Source organism: Scardinius erythrophthalmus, assembly GCF_964197995.2.
Source record: "Scardinius erythrophthalmus genome assembly, chromosome: 2".
Classification (NCBI taxonomy): domain Eukaryota; kingdom Metazoa; phylum Chordata; class Actinopteri; order Cypriniformes; family Leuciscidae; genus Scardinius; species Scardinius erythrophthalmus.
The window spans coordinates 13,075,743-13,088,549 of record NC_138222.1 but is presented as its reverse complement, the minus strand read 5'-3'; the positions used below and the strand labels follow the sequence as shown (position 1 = coordinate 13,088,549).

General features: G+C 38.0%; 2 protein-coding genes across 6 annotated transcripts in view; both read right to left on the bottom strand.

The window, feature by feature from the left end:
• Window positions 1-1,598, bottom strand: part of dok7a (docking protein 7a) — a 62,985-nt gene extending 61,387 nt beyond the window's left edge. For 2 of the 4 annotated variants that reach the window (XM_081355328.1, XM_081355330.1), the window contains exons 1-2: window positions 1,482-1,598; window positions 1,346-1,391 (exon numbers count right to left, since the gene is read on the bottom strand). In XM_081355328.1, coding sequence (XP_081211454.1) covers window positions 1,346-1,391; window positions 1,482-1,535 — 100 coding nt within the window. In that variant the 5' untranslated portion in view covers window positions 1,536-1,598. The remainder of the gene's footprint in view (window positions 1-1,345; window positions 1,392-1,481) is intronic. The other 2 variants (XM_081355327.1, XM_081355329.1) reach the window with 1 other exon arrangement.
• An 809-nt stretch (window positions 1,599-2,407) lies between these two features.
• Window positions 2,408-12,807, bottom strand: part of hgfac (HGF activator) — a 36,301-nt gene continuing 25,901 nt past the window's right edge. For both annotated transcript variants that reach the window (XM_081359706.1, XM_081359705.1), the window contains exons 10-14: window positions 11,820-12,060; window positions 11,606-11,745; window positions 8,505-8,645; window positions 4,079-4,221; window positions 2,408-2,864 (exon numbers count right to left, since the gene is read on the bottom strand). In XM_081359706.1, the coding sequence (XP_081215832.1) occupies window positions 2,640-2,864; window positions 4,079-4,221; window positions 8,505-8,645; window positions 11,606-11,745; window positions 11,820-12,060 (890 nt within the window). In that variant the 3' untranslated portion in view covers window positions 2,408-2,639. The remainder of the gene's footprint in view (window positions 2,865-4,078; window positions 4,222-8,504; window positions 8,646-11,605; window positions 11,746-11,819; window positions 12,061-12,807) is intronic.

Genomic DNA, 12,807 nt, shown 5'->3' with positions numbered 1-12,807 from the left:
CACAGGAATAAATTACATTTTTAAAATATATTACATTAGAAAACAATTATTTTAAGAGAATTCTTTCAATAATATTTAAAAATCTTACTGACCCCAAACTTTTGAACGGTAGTGTAGTGTATCATGTGCCATTGTACCATTTATAGGTCTACTACAAACTGTAACCATATTTAAATGTGAATAAAGAGGTACATGTAGAGGTGCATGTCCAAAAAACAATTCTTATATCCCCTGAAAGATGAAGGTAGGTCAAACGTGATTCCTGCTACTACGAAAGCAAACAAACAAAACAACCTTTGGCATGTGACACACACACACAGTGTGAACAGCTGTACAAACGTCTTTCCGCACACATTTCTGCTCTCACAGCTGATCTACTGCAAAAGAAAACTTCACTGCACCAATAAAACATTCGCAGCGACGGCAAGACATTTCACTGAAGCAAGAGTGCTGTTGTACTGAATAGTGAAACATTCCAGTGCGGTTATATGAGACTCCTGGAACGCAAATTAGTAAACCTGAATTAACAGTCGTGAGGTCTGTATGTATCCTACATTATATAGCCTATAATGCCCATATATATAGCATATGTATGATGTGCAAAAAAGACCAGCATAGGCTATTTCAATTAAAAAACATTGATGTTCATCCATGCTCTCAGTGTATGTAAAACATGCATGTAACTCACACACCTTATTATAGATTAAAAACTCAAAAGTCAGCTTCATCCATGAACATTAACGTTCATAGTGTTTATCTTTCTGTATAGATCACAGTAAAGAGAAGACAAGAGAAACTCCTTTAGGTTGATTTCTAAGCTTCCAGCAGAATATTAAGTCTGGTAACAAAATAATGAATAGATGATTAGCCTCTATATGCTATTAAATGTTATTCTGTTCTATAGAACCATTACATTTGATCCTCTTTGGTTTTATTGTATTCTAACAAGTATTTGAAATATAATGTTTACAATATTGCATTATTAACTTGTTGCCATATTATCACTATTTGATAAATCTATTTTGATACGATTTAATAAAAACTATACTATGACTTAACAGTGAACTAGAAATGATTATGTAGCAGTACCACAACGATCATCTGTCTGTTTTACAATAAATGCTTGTATAGGCTATTTACAAATTAACTGCAACAGCGTGATGACAATACAGTAGCAGCTATGCTTATTATTGTTTGCGGTTTATAGCTGTTGTGATTATGTTGATAATGTTCCGTTTATTTTCATATATTAAAGTACATGTTACTTTTATGTAAAGTCATAGTTGTTAATTGTCGCCACTGTTGAGACTGTGTTGCTGTGAAGTGTATGATCATGATAACTGACCTGCGACCGGTGAGGGTTTGCGCAGAACCAGCCAGCGGCTCCTCCACTGCGAGAGAGAAGTCAAACCAAACCTTTACAGACAACCACTCATGAACAAATTATACACACATACAGCTCACGCGTGCGATTTCCATACTTTTTTGCCGTCTCTGATTTTTGCGGCTCCCTCTGCGACCACGGTATCGCTCATCTTCCCCACATGACAGCTGCGCGTGCGCGCGCACGCACAGCTCACTTTCAAAATAACGCCAGAGCGAGCGACCCGCTGCCTCAAGCACGCGCCCAAATAGGCCATATGTCAGGGGTCAGTCAAAGGTTACTGTGTCGGTACGGAACAATTATTTTAGGTCAAACATAATAAACCTTTAAATGCATTTATCATGCAACACTAACAAAATGTGTAATGTAACAAATGTGACGTGGTATCTAAAAGTAACTAATGAAACTACCTAAGATCTTAAATATGGGTCAGATCGGGTATAGTGTAGTTACATTTACAATCTGCATACATTTCTAAACAATACAAAAGTTTTTTTTTTTTTTTTACCCCACACTGAAAAATAAATAAAACAAAATCAGAAGTAAAGAAAGTAAAGAAAACTGAGGAACTGGCATGAAAACAATGTCAAAATGAAAAAGAATAACTTTACAACTTGAAAATACAAATCTTTGTCTTTTATTTTTGTGTTGAACTGATAATATTTAGGTGATGCATTTGGCCACTCCAGATGTGTCAGTATATTACAAAGGTCAACATAAAGACTTGTTTGAATGGAAGTCAGTGGAGAAAATACCTCAAAGCTCGTAGTTTATGATTCTAAAACATATTGGAATAAATTAATTTACACATGATTGCTGCTATACTATGATTTAACATTAAACTGTTTCATTTCAACTTCATCTGTCTGTTCACTTTATGGTGGACGCACAGATGTATATCTTGCCGACATGATATCTACGTATTAATATCTATCATGACCTGGACATGTTCTTGATAGATAGTTTTAGAGCACGATCTAAAAACATTTTTAAAATACTTCATGCAGATTTAAAGACACATTTACTTCACAGCTATCAACTTAATTTATTGATATGCAAAAAAATTAAATGAAATATAATACATAACAAACTTATTACAGTGTGTACGTCACAATATTGTTGTTAATATAAATACAATAGCATTAATAACACATTATCTTTAAGTTCATTAGTATTACTCAGTAACATGAACACTGTAATGGAAAGTGTAAACTAATACAGTACATTAATAATAAAGTCACAGTTGATTTATGGGTTATCTTTTGCATTGATTCCCGATGCAAATTATTATCTTTTTTCTGTTAGCTGATGTTGTTTTTCTGGATCTTTTGATGACGCTGTTTATCCAGTCAGAATATTTGGGCACGAGGGTATAAACGCCTGGTTTTCCTGACCGTCCACATCCGTCCCCCCAACTGATGATGCCGTAAAGGAAACTCACACCATCACACTCACATGCTAAAGGACCGCCGGAGTCTCCCTAAAAAAAATTACATCACACACATTAAAAAAGATACATATGGCTAATTTTTCAATGCTTTTTAATTGCTTCAATGCAAAATGGTTTCTGTCACCCTACTCAGCAAAAATCATAAAATCTTTTTTTACTCAATGTCAACCATTAGCAAAAACTATGACACTTACAATAAGGTCTCATTAGATAATGCATTATCTAACATTAACAAGAGCTATGCATTTGTTACATAAGTTATTGTTAACATTAGTAAATAAAAATATACAGATGTACATTGCAGTTCATGCTCATTAAAGGGATAGTTCACCCAAAAATGGAAATTATGTCATCATTTACTCACCCTCAAGTTGTTCCTAACCTGTATAAATTTATTTGTTCTGCTGAACACAAAAGAAGATATTTGGAAGAATGTTGGTAAACATACAGATCTCGGTCAGGTCCCATTGACAACCAAAGTAGGAAACATACTATGGTAGTGAATGGGGCACGAAATCTGCTTGGTTGCAAACATTCTTCCAAATATCTCCCTTTGTGTTCAGCAGAACAAAGAAATGTATACAGGTTAAGAACAACTTGAGGGTGAGTAAATGATGACATAATTTTTGGGAGAACTATCCCTTTAAAGGGATTTCATATAAAAAAAAAAAAAAAAAGTATTTCGAAGATGAACAAAAGTCTTATGGGTTAAGAACGACACAAGGGTGAGTAAATGTTGTTTTTTTTTTTTTTTGGTAGCTAACTCTTTAATACATAACAGATAAGATTTTTGAATTTAGTAATAGTAACAGATACAACTTTTGATTTTAAGAATAGTAAATGTTGAAATGAATATTAGCTAAGATTAATAAATGCTTTAGAAGTATTTTTTATTATCTAATGTAACTTTACTGTAAAGTGTTACTTTAAAAACTTGTATGTATCTACAGTCCAATTTGCAAGTTTACAAAATGTCAAATTTATGTTCAAACCAGCTCAATTATTGAAAAATAATATTTATGAAGAATAAAGAATATTGAATATTAGTCTAAAATACAAAAGTAAAACATTTAGACCTGCTTTATCAATGTCATTACCATGATCCATGCATATAAAATTCAAATCTGCAATCCAATATTTGTTTTTTTGTAAAAAACAAAAACATTGGTTTCTGGAAAAAAAAAAGATACTAAGAAAAAAAGGGAAGATATTTCATATTAGTGCTTGGTGATTTGGCGTCTTACCTGGCAGGCGTCCACACAGGAGTCACTACCGGCACACAGCATCCCCGGCCGGACCTCTGATCCATACACTTCTGGACTCGAACACTGGTCAAACGGAATAATCTTCACCACTCCCTCGATCAGGTTTGAATATGAGTTTGCCTCTAAACAAACACACTCAAGTTACTTTCAATTTTACTTTCAAATGGAAAACAAGTTTACAAATTCAGACGCTATTGGCAGATATTTTTTCTTGTTTTAAGCATAAATTCAGTTCATTCAACATTTTTTAGAAAACAAGACAATATCTTAAGCCATTTAGCTTCTCAAGACAAACATACTGAGAAAATCTTTTTTAACCGAGCTATCAGAATAACGCTGACCTCAAACAATCACAAATGTTATACAGACATTATTTTACACACACACACACACACACACACACACACACACACACACACACACACACACACATACTGTATACACATCTATAATGACTTTATTCAACTTTACTGCTCTGCCATGACGTTCTAAGCTTGACGTCGACTAGTCGCTAATCATGGCCTATAGAGGGCGCGACACAATAAGAAATCTTTGAAATCAACTTTTACGCTCCAATTACAACAGCTAAGTTAAACATATCCACAAAATATGTTTAATTATACATCTGGATGTTTAAAATTGATCAGTTGAATGCACGTTTTAAACAGCTTGTACACATAAGTTAATCACTGGTCTAAACTAATGCGCTGCTTGCTGCATTGTAACGCACACACAGACAATAGCTCACACATCACGTGCAGATCGCAGGCACACAAAAACATTCAGTAGCACAGATATGTATTGTCAACAGTGTTGAGGGTAACTCATTACAAGTAACTTGAGTTACGTAACCAGATTATTTTTTAAAGTAACTAGTAAAGTAACGCATTACTTTTTCAATTTACTACAAAATATCTATGTTACTTTTTTTAAATAAGTAACGCTAATTACTTTTTCACATTTATTGACTGCCAGCTCTCCTGTCCCCGTGTTGAGAGAAATAAAGTGGGGAGGTAATTGTGTGCGCTGTGTAAACATGATGGTTATTTTAGTTCTAGACTAAATGTGAACATGCATTTACTCATCTCACTTGCACGAAAACATTCAGTATTCCTCCAAATGAATAAAAACAGTCATATGCAATCTCAGAATTTTATGCAAACATTTTATAATTAACTATATTAAATTACACAAATATACTTTATACATTTAATCTCACTTTATTAACCAGTGTCTTTGCTGCTGACCTTCAATGATCTAATTCAACTATACTAATAAGCAAAAATTACTTTAGATTTAGAAATAAGAGTGTTGAACTACCTTTGCCTGTATCCTATTGTTCTTAAATCCAGAATGGCAGTTCTGTTTGAGCAGCGCCCTCAACTGTACAGGAGTAAATATGCATTTCCTTCAGCCTGAGGCTTATTCATTTAAATTTTGGTGTGAAAGGGCCTTAACATTTGCCAAAAATATAACTTTTTGTTGTCATTGGAAAACAAACAAGCAAGCCCAGCCCGGGTGAGAAAAAGTTATGCAAAAGTAATGTTACGCAATTAGTTAATTTTTTTGGGAGTAACACAATATTGTAATGCATTACTTTTAAAAGTAACTTTACCCAACACTGATTGTCAACACTGTTCTGTGATTTATCAATAAAATAGCTTAGAAACTAAAAAATTCTAGCATATATTTCTTAGTTACTAAAACACACAGCTTCACTATTAGTAGATAAACGCTGCCAGGTAGAATTTATTCACAACGTTCTCTCACTAATGCATTCAAATAAATGTAATCGTTCTGATTTAGAATGAGCAAAAATCTGTGAGAAATATAACGATCCAAAGACAAAAGAACTGATCAAAAAAAGCTGTTACGTAGGAGCAATAGCCTTATGGCCAGCGCTGTGTCATATGCCATATCTGTGCACAAGGCAACCCGCGTTCGAGTCTCAGCTCGAGGTTCAGGCTTATTTATTCATTAATGATGTCACATCGATAGTCACTTTAATCAAATAAATGTAGACTTGTTCAAAAACGCTTGTTCAACCGCTAATATATATATATATACAGGTGCTGGTCATATAATTAGAATATCATCAAAAAGTTGATTTATTTCAGTAATTCCGTTAAAAAAGTGAAACTTGTATATTATATAGACTCATTACATTCAAAGTGAGATATCTCAAGCCTTTATTTGTTATAATTTTGATGATTATGGCTTACAGCTTGTGAAAGCCACAAAATCAAAATCTCAGAAAATTAGAATATTACATGAAATCACACAGTAATTACACAGTGATACCATGGTCATTGAAGCAGGTTTTGGTTCTTTTGGCAGTGTGGGCAGGTGCAAATCCTGCTGGAAAATGAAGGAAGCATGAAGTGCTCTGAACATGTCCTGGTAGACGGCTGCGTTGACTCTGGATTTAATAAAGCACAGTGGACCAAAGTCCTCTTTTCTGATGAGAGCAAATTTTGCATCTCATTTGGAAACCAAGGTCCCAGAGTCTGGAGGAAGAATGGAGAGGCACAAAATCCAAGATGCTTGAAGTCCAGTGTGAAGTTTCCACAGTCTGTGTTGGTTTGGGGAGCCATGTCATCGGCTGGTGTTGGTCCACTGTGCTGTCCACTCAACGCAGCCGTCTACCAGGACATTTCCAGAGCACTTCATGCTTCCTTCAGCAGACAAGCTTTATGGAGATGCTTCCTTCATTTTCCAGCAGGATTTGCACCTGCCCACACTGCCAAAATAACCAAAACCTGGTTCAATGACCATGGGATTACTGTGTAATTACTGTGTGATTTCATGTAATCTAATTTTCTGAGATTTTTATTTTGTGGTTTTCACAAGCTGTAAGCTATAATAATCAAAATTGTAACAAATAAAGGCTTGAGATATCTCACTTTGCATGTAATGAGTCTATATAATATACAAGTTTCACTTTTTTAATGGAATTACTGAAATAAATCAACTTTTTGATGATATTCTAATTATATGACCAGCACCTGTATATACACTACCGTTCAACAGCTTGGCGAATGCGTGTACGGCCAAAATACTGGTAACCGTACTCAACATGGTTCTACTGATGAAGAAATTAATTCGCTATTTCATCGCGGAAGAGCGAATGCGGTGAATTCATAAGATTCATAAATTCCTTCGAGAATGATGCATAATGTTCTTTCAGCAACATTTTGTTGAACATGACTGCCCATAAGTGCTAAGAATGTTGCAAGAATGGAAATATGATCCTCGAGATGACGTGATGTAGACTCCAAATTGTTTATGTTGTTTGGAGTATGACCAACTGTTGCAGAAAAAGTCTTGTACAGTAGCTCACCAAAGTATTGGAAAATTTCAGGGAATGACATTTTTAAATGAATCACAATTCAAAAGGCTAAAACAAGCTACACATTATTCAGTGAGAATTGTCAAATGTACACTTTCTTTTCACATATTCACACTTTCACATACATTTAGACTTTCATTCTATATATATATATTCAGACTTTCATTCTATATATTCAGACTTTCATTCTATATATTCAGACTTTCATTCTATATATATATTCAGACTTTCATTCTATATATAGTCAGACTTTCATTCTATATATTCAGACATTCATTCTATATATATTCAGACTTTCATTTTATATATATATATATATATTCAGACTTTCATTTTATATATTCAGACATTCATTCTATATATTCAGACTTTCATTCTATATATTCAGACATTCATTCTATATATTCAGACTTTCATTCTATATATTCAGACTTTCATTCTATATATTCAGACTTTCATTCTGTATATTCAGACTTTCATTCTATATATTCAGACATTCATTCTATATATATTCAGACTTTCATTTTCTATATTCAGACATTCATTCTATATATTCAGACTTTCATTTCTATATATATTCAGACTTTCATTCTATAGCTTTCATTCTATATATATTCAGACTTTCATTCTATATATATTCAGACTTTCATTCCATATATATTCAGACATTCGTTTTATATATTCAGACTTTCATTCTATATATTCAGACTTCATATTATAAATATAATTATTTCCTGAACGGCTTGCCATAATATATATATATATATATATATATATATATATATATATATATATATATATATATATATATATATATATTATACTGTATATATGTGTGTGTGTGTGTGTGTGTGTGTGTGTGTGTTCCAAAACACAGTGAGCTGCTGTTTTTGTATACATATAATCAGCATCTTTAGCATCATCATAGAAAATCATAATCTTTTTAAAAAAATTATAATTTTTGAAAAAACAAAAACATGATTCACATCTACAAAAACAAATAGTAAAATATATGAATACTAAAAATCTCTGTGAGACATTGTTAGTCATACTCACTCTCACTCATGTGACCCCAGCCCGAGATTTTACAGCAGAAGTGATCCGGGAACGTTGTGCCTTTCCCTGGCAGGCAGATCGGCCTGATGAACGGTGTTTTCTGAGCACAGCTTCCATTGACCTTCTTCAGCTTCAGTAAGACTATGAAAACAGCTTTTATTACACACAAAACACATACACAACACAACACACAAATGCATACTATCCGAATTGCAACATCTTGGCAAGTTTTGCACAGACAAAGGGCTTTCATAATTTTTTTCTTTTCTTTTGGAAAATTCAAAAGATGAGTTTTATTTATTGTCTTTTGGAGATAGGAATACTACTGAGAGAATAGGAAATGGTGAGATTGTTAAACAACACTTTTCAAACAGCACAAGTGCTGGTGAACAAGCGTGTTGGAGCGTGTCTGTGTCACACCAGCCCACGTCTGCATCTGTATATGTTTTACACGCTTTTCCTTGGAAACTTTAAAAATCACAATTTGAATTTCCTCTGAAAAGTCACAAGTTTATTAAAAGCAAAAAATATTTTTTACAGTGTACATATCAGCATTAATGAGAGCAAAGGAATAAAGTGTAAATGTAAGACAAACTAAAGAGTAACTATAAAGTATGTGTGTAGTTTTTCTACGTTGTGAACATAATGTCCCCACAAGGTACAGTAGTAATACCAGAATTGTATTGATCTTGTGGGGGCATTTTTGGTCCATGAGGAAAACAGCTGATAAATCATACTAAGTACTGTTTTTTTTTTTTTTTAATGCAGAAAGTTTTCTGTGATGGGTAGGTTTAGGGGTAGGGTTAGGTTTATGGGATAAAATGTATAGTTTTTACAGTATAAAATCATTATGTCTATGGAATGTCCCAATTAAACACGAAAACCCAATGTGTGTGTGTGTGTGTGCTTAAATTGTAAATAAATAAAAAATAACAGAGTTGGCAAATTTAGACTAAAGAGTACTTCACCGTAGGTGAGGCTGATGATGACATCGCCGCTCAACCACACACCCCAGCCAGCGTCGTCACCACATCGACTGGATCCGTTTCAGTGGCTACTTTTCAGATCCAATCCGGTCTTCAGAGTCCGCTCCATTACGCTTTTTGGAGTCCGCTCCAGGACTTCACACTGAGCCCAGTTTGGAGCCTGCTCGCTGCACAGAGCCTAGTCCGGAGCCTGAGCTTCTTCACGTCATGCCTGCCGAGCCCGAGCTTCTTTACATCAGGCCTGCCACCGGATCGGTCTCCGGGCGTCCAGGACTGATGTCCAGCGTGACAGATCCATCACTCATGTCAGCGCGATCGACCAGAATGGCCACTGTCACACCCGATCCAGTCTCGTCCCACTGAGACCACCTTTCCAGAGTCTCGTCCCGCCGAGACGACCTTTCCAGAGTCTCGTCCCGCCGAGACCACCTTTCCAGAGTCTCGTCCCGCCGAGACCACCCTTCTAGAGTCTGTCCCGCCGAGATCACCCTTTCTGAGCCTCGTCCCCAGATGGCCACCGCCTCGCCGCCTGAGCCCTCAGCAAAGATGGCCGTCGCCACACCGCCTGAGCCCTTAGTGACTGCAACACTGGCCATTATGGTCACAGCCATGTGGTGTGTGTGGGCCGCGCACACATATGAGCCAGTGTCTGTTCCTGAGTCTGTTCCTGAATTCCCACCCAACCTCCATCTCCCGCCGCCTCTCATCATCCAGCCGTCATACTCCTCTCCTCTGCCTCCTGTCAGCCTCATGACTCGCCCTCTACACACCAGTGGAATGACTCGCTGAGGGGCTTCAAGTCCTCAGCACCATCTTGGACAGTGGATGCCTGGGATTCTACTCCAGCCACCGCGTCCAGGATTCCACATCGGCCCATCAGTCCACTGGCTCACCCTTGGCTCTTACCTCCTTCATTTCCGCCGTGGCCCATCAGTTCACCAGTTCCACCAGGCTCCCTCGTCCCCCCAGATCCGCCTAGATCGCTCGTCGACCTACCCCCACCTCTGGACTGCACTCCTCTGGCTACGCCCAGTCCCTTCGTCCCCCCGGCTCCATTGGACTCCTCACTCCCTTCTGCTCTTCCATGGTCCTCAGTCCCTCTATCTCCACCGCACCCTTCCGTGTCCCCGTCTACACCTCAGTCACCCAAGCCAGCGGCTTCCCCGTGTCCCTCTGAACCCTCTGCTCCACCATGGCCCAGCGAACTTCCATCTCCTCTGTCATCCTTCCCCATCGGTTCCGCCTCTGTCCGTCATCGCCCTAAAACCTCCTGCCATTCAGCCTCCTCCCTCCATCGGCTCTACCATGGAGCATCCATCCCTCTGGACCTATCACCTCTCAGCCAAACCCTTCTTCCCTTGATAGTCTGCCTGCCTTCTCCAGCCCTTCGCCCACTCCTGTTGCCAGCCCTCCGCCTGCTCCTCTTCCTCTTCCCAAACCCCCACCTTGATGTCTCTCGTTACGGCACGAGGACGCGGGGGCAGGGGCGTTCTGTCACCATGGTGTTTGGGTTAGTTTGTTGTCTTTTGGACTTGTCTGCTTGTATTCACGTCACGTGTCATCTTCACTGTCATTATCAGTTCAGCTGTATCACCTGTTTAGTCAATCATCGTCATCTGTATCACTTGTGTTCTGTTAATCAGTGTCATCTGTGTTTGTATTTAAGTTCTGTCTGTTCAGTCAGTCTTTGTCCGATCTCCGTTATATTTAGTGTATGTTGCTGCCTGTTCTGCTTTCCTGTGTTTAATTACCATTAAACCTTTGTTTTGGAAATATATCCTCGTCTCCGTCTGCCTTCCTGCAACCACCCGTGACAGTTAGGTTTAGGTATCTTTTGTAGGGAGTCTCCATTCAATGATTTTTATACTGTACAAACTGTATTTTCTATCCCCCTACACTAACCCTACCCCTAAACCCACCCATCACAGAAAACTTTCTGCATTATCAAATAAGCATAATTTAGTATGTTTATTATTCCATTTCCCTCATGACTGGCTGTTCCCCTTTATGGGGACATTTGGTCCTCACAATGTAGGTTAAAAAAGTACACACACATGCAGGACATTGCTTGTAAATTTGTAATGATGTTAAAGTTTTTGTATTTGGAGTCCTCACCAATATCATTTAAGGTCGGCTGGAACTGAGTATAATGGGGGTACAAAATATAGTCCTCAACACCAAACGTCCTGGTGTTCGGGCCGGTGTCGTTAAAGTAATGCTGGCCAAGAACAACCCGAATCTGTGACCGCAACGGACTGAGAAAGAGAGTTAGAATGAAGTTAAAATTTCATAAATGCAAATACATATAAACACACAGACACACACATACTTGCGCAGGAAGCAGTGAGCCGCGGATACGATCCAGCAGGCGGAAACCAGCGTTCCCGCGCAGAACTCATCTCTGATGTACAACGCTGCCATCCAAGGGTGAGCGCCAGGCAATGCGGACGTCCCACCCAGAATACGACCCCGACCGATCCGTTTCTTGTGCCTCTTCCCACACACCGATGTCCTGGCAGGGGTGCGGGACGGCCGTGGTACAGCAGCCATGACAGGACCTCTGCGGGAAGCTGACATCAGGAACAGAGAGAATATTCAATTAAAGTAATCCAAACACACATGATTGAAGTATATTGAATATAAGTCCTCAAGAGATATAAAAGGGCAATTCTTGTTTATTATGGAATATTGCAGTATTTATTATAAATGATGTATTGGAGCACATCTTTTTTTTAATTTTTTTTTTATGAGCCCTCGTATTCTTTAATCAAAATAGCTTTCCACCCATCTTTCAGCACCATCTCTTCTCTGATGACGTGTTTACTGGCACAAGGGCGGGACAACTAGCCTGGCAAGCCAGACCTACATCAAGATGTTAGGTCTGGAAACTCACCATAGTCACGGCTCAATCCGAGGGGCGGGATAAACGGCTGTCGTTCAAATTCCCTCTGCACGCAATAGGACAGCGCTTCAACCAACCAGAGCGTTTTCCCAACAGCGGAGCTTAGTTGATAGATTCAACTTTTGCCATATCTGGCCGGCAAAACGACGAACACATCTTCCTTTTTTTAAGAATGACTTAAGTGCCGTTCTTTGCTCTTTTCTCAAAGAAAAACTTAACTCCAAGTCCTCCAGAGTCGCGGCCAAAGCCGATTCGAAAGACCGTTGTTCTCCATCAGCAGCCGCCATTCTTTGTTTTCAAGTAGCAGCAGCCAGGTAACCGTCGCAACTCTGTCGTGTATGTTAAGCCCGCCCCCGCCTACTCTATACACAACGTGATTGGCCTGACCCAATCTGGGTTTTTGCAGCGAGAAGGT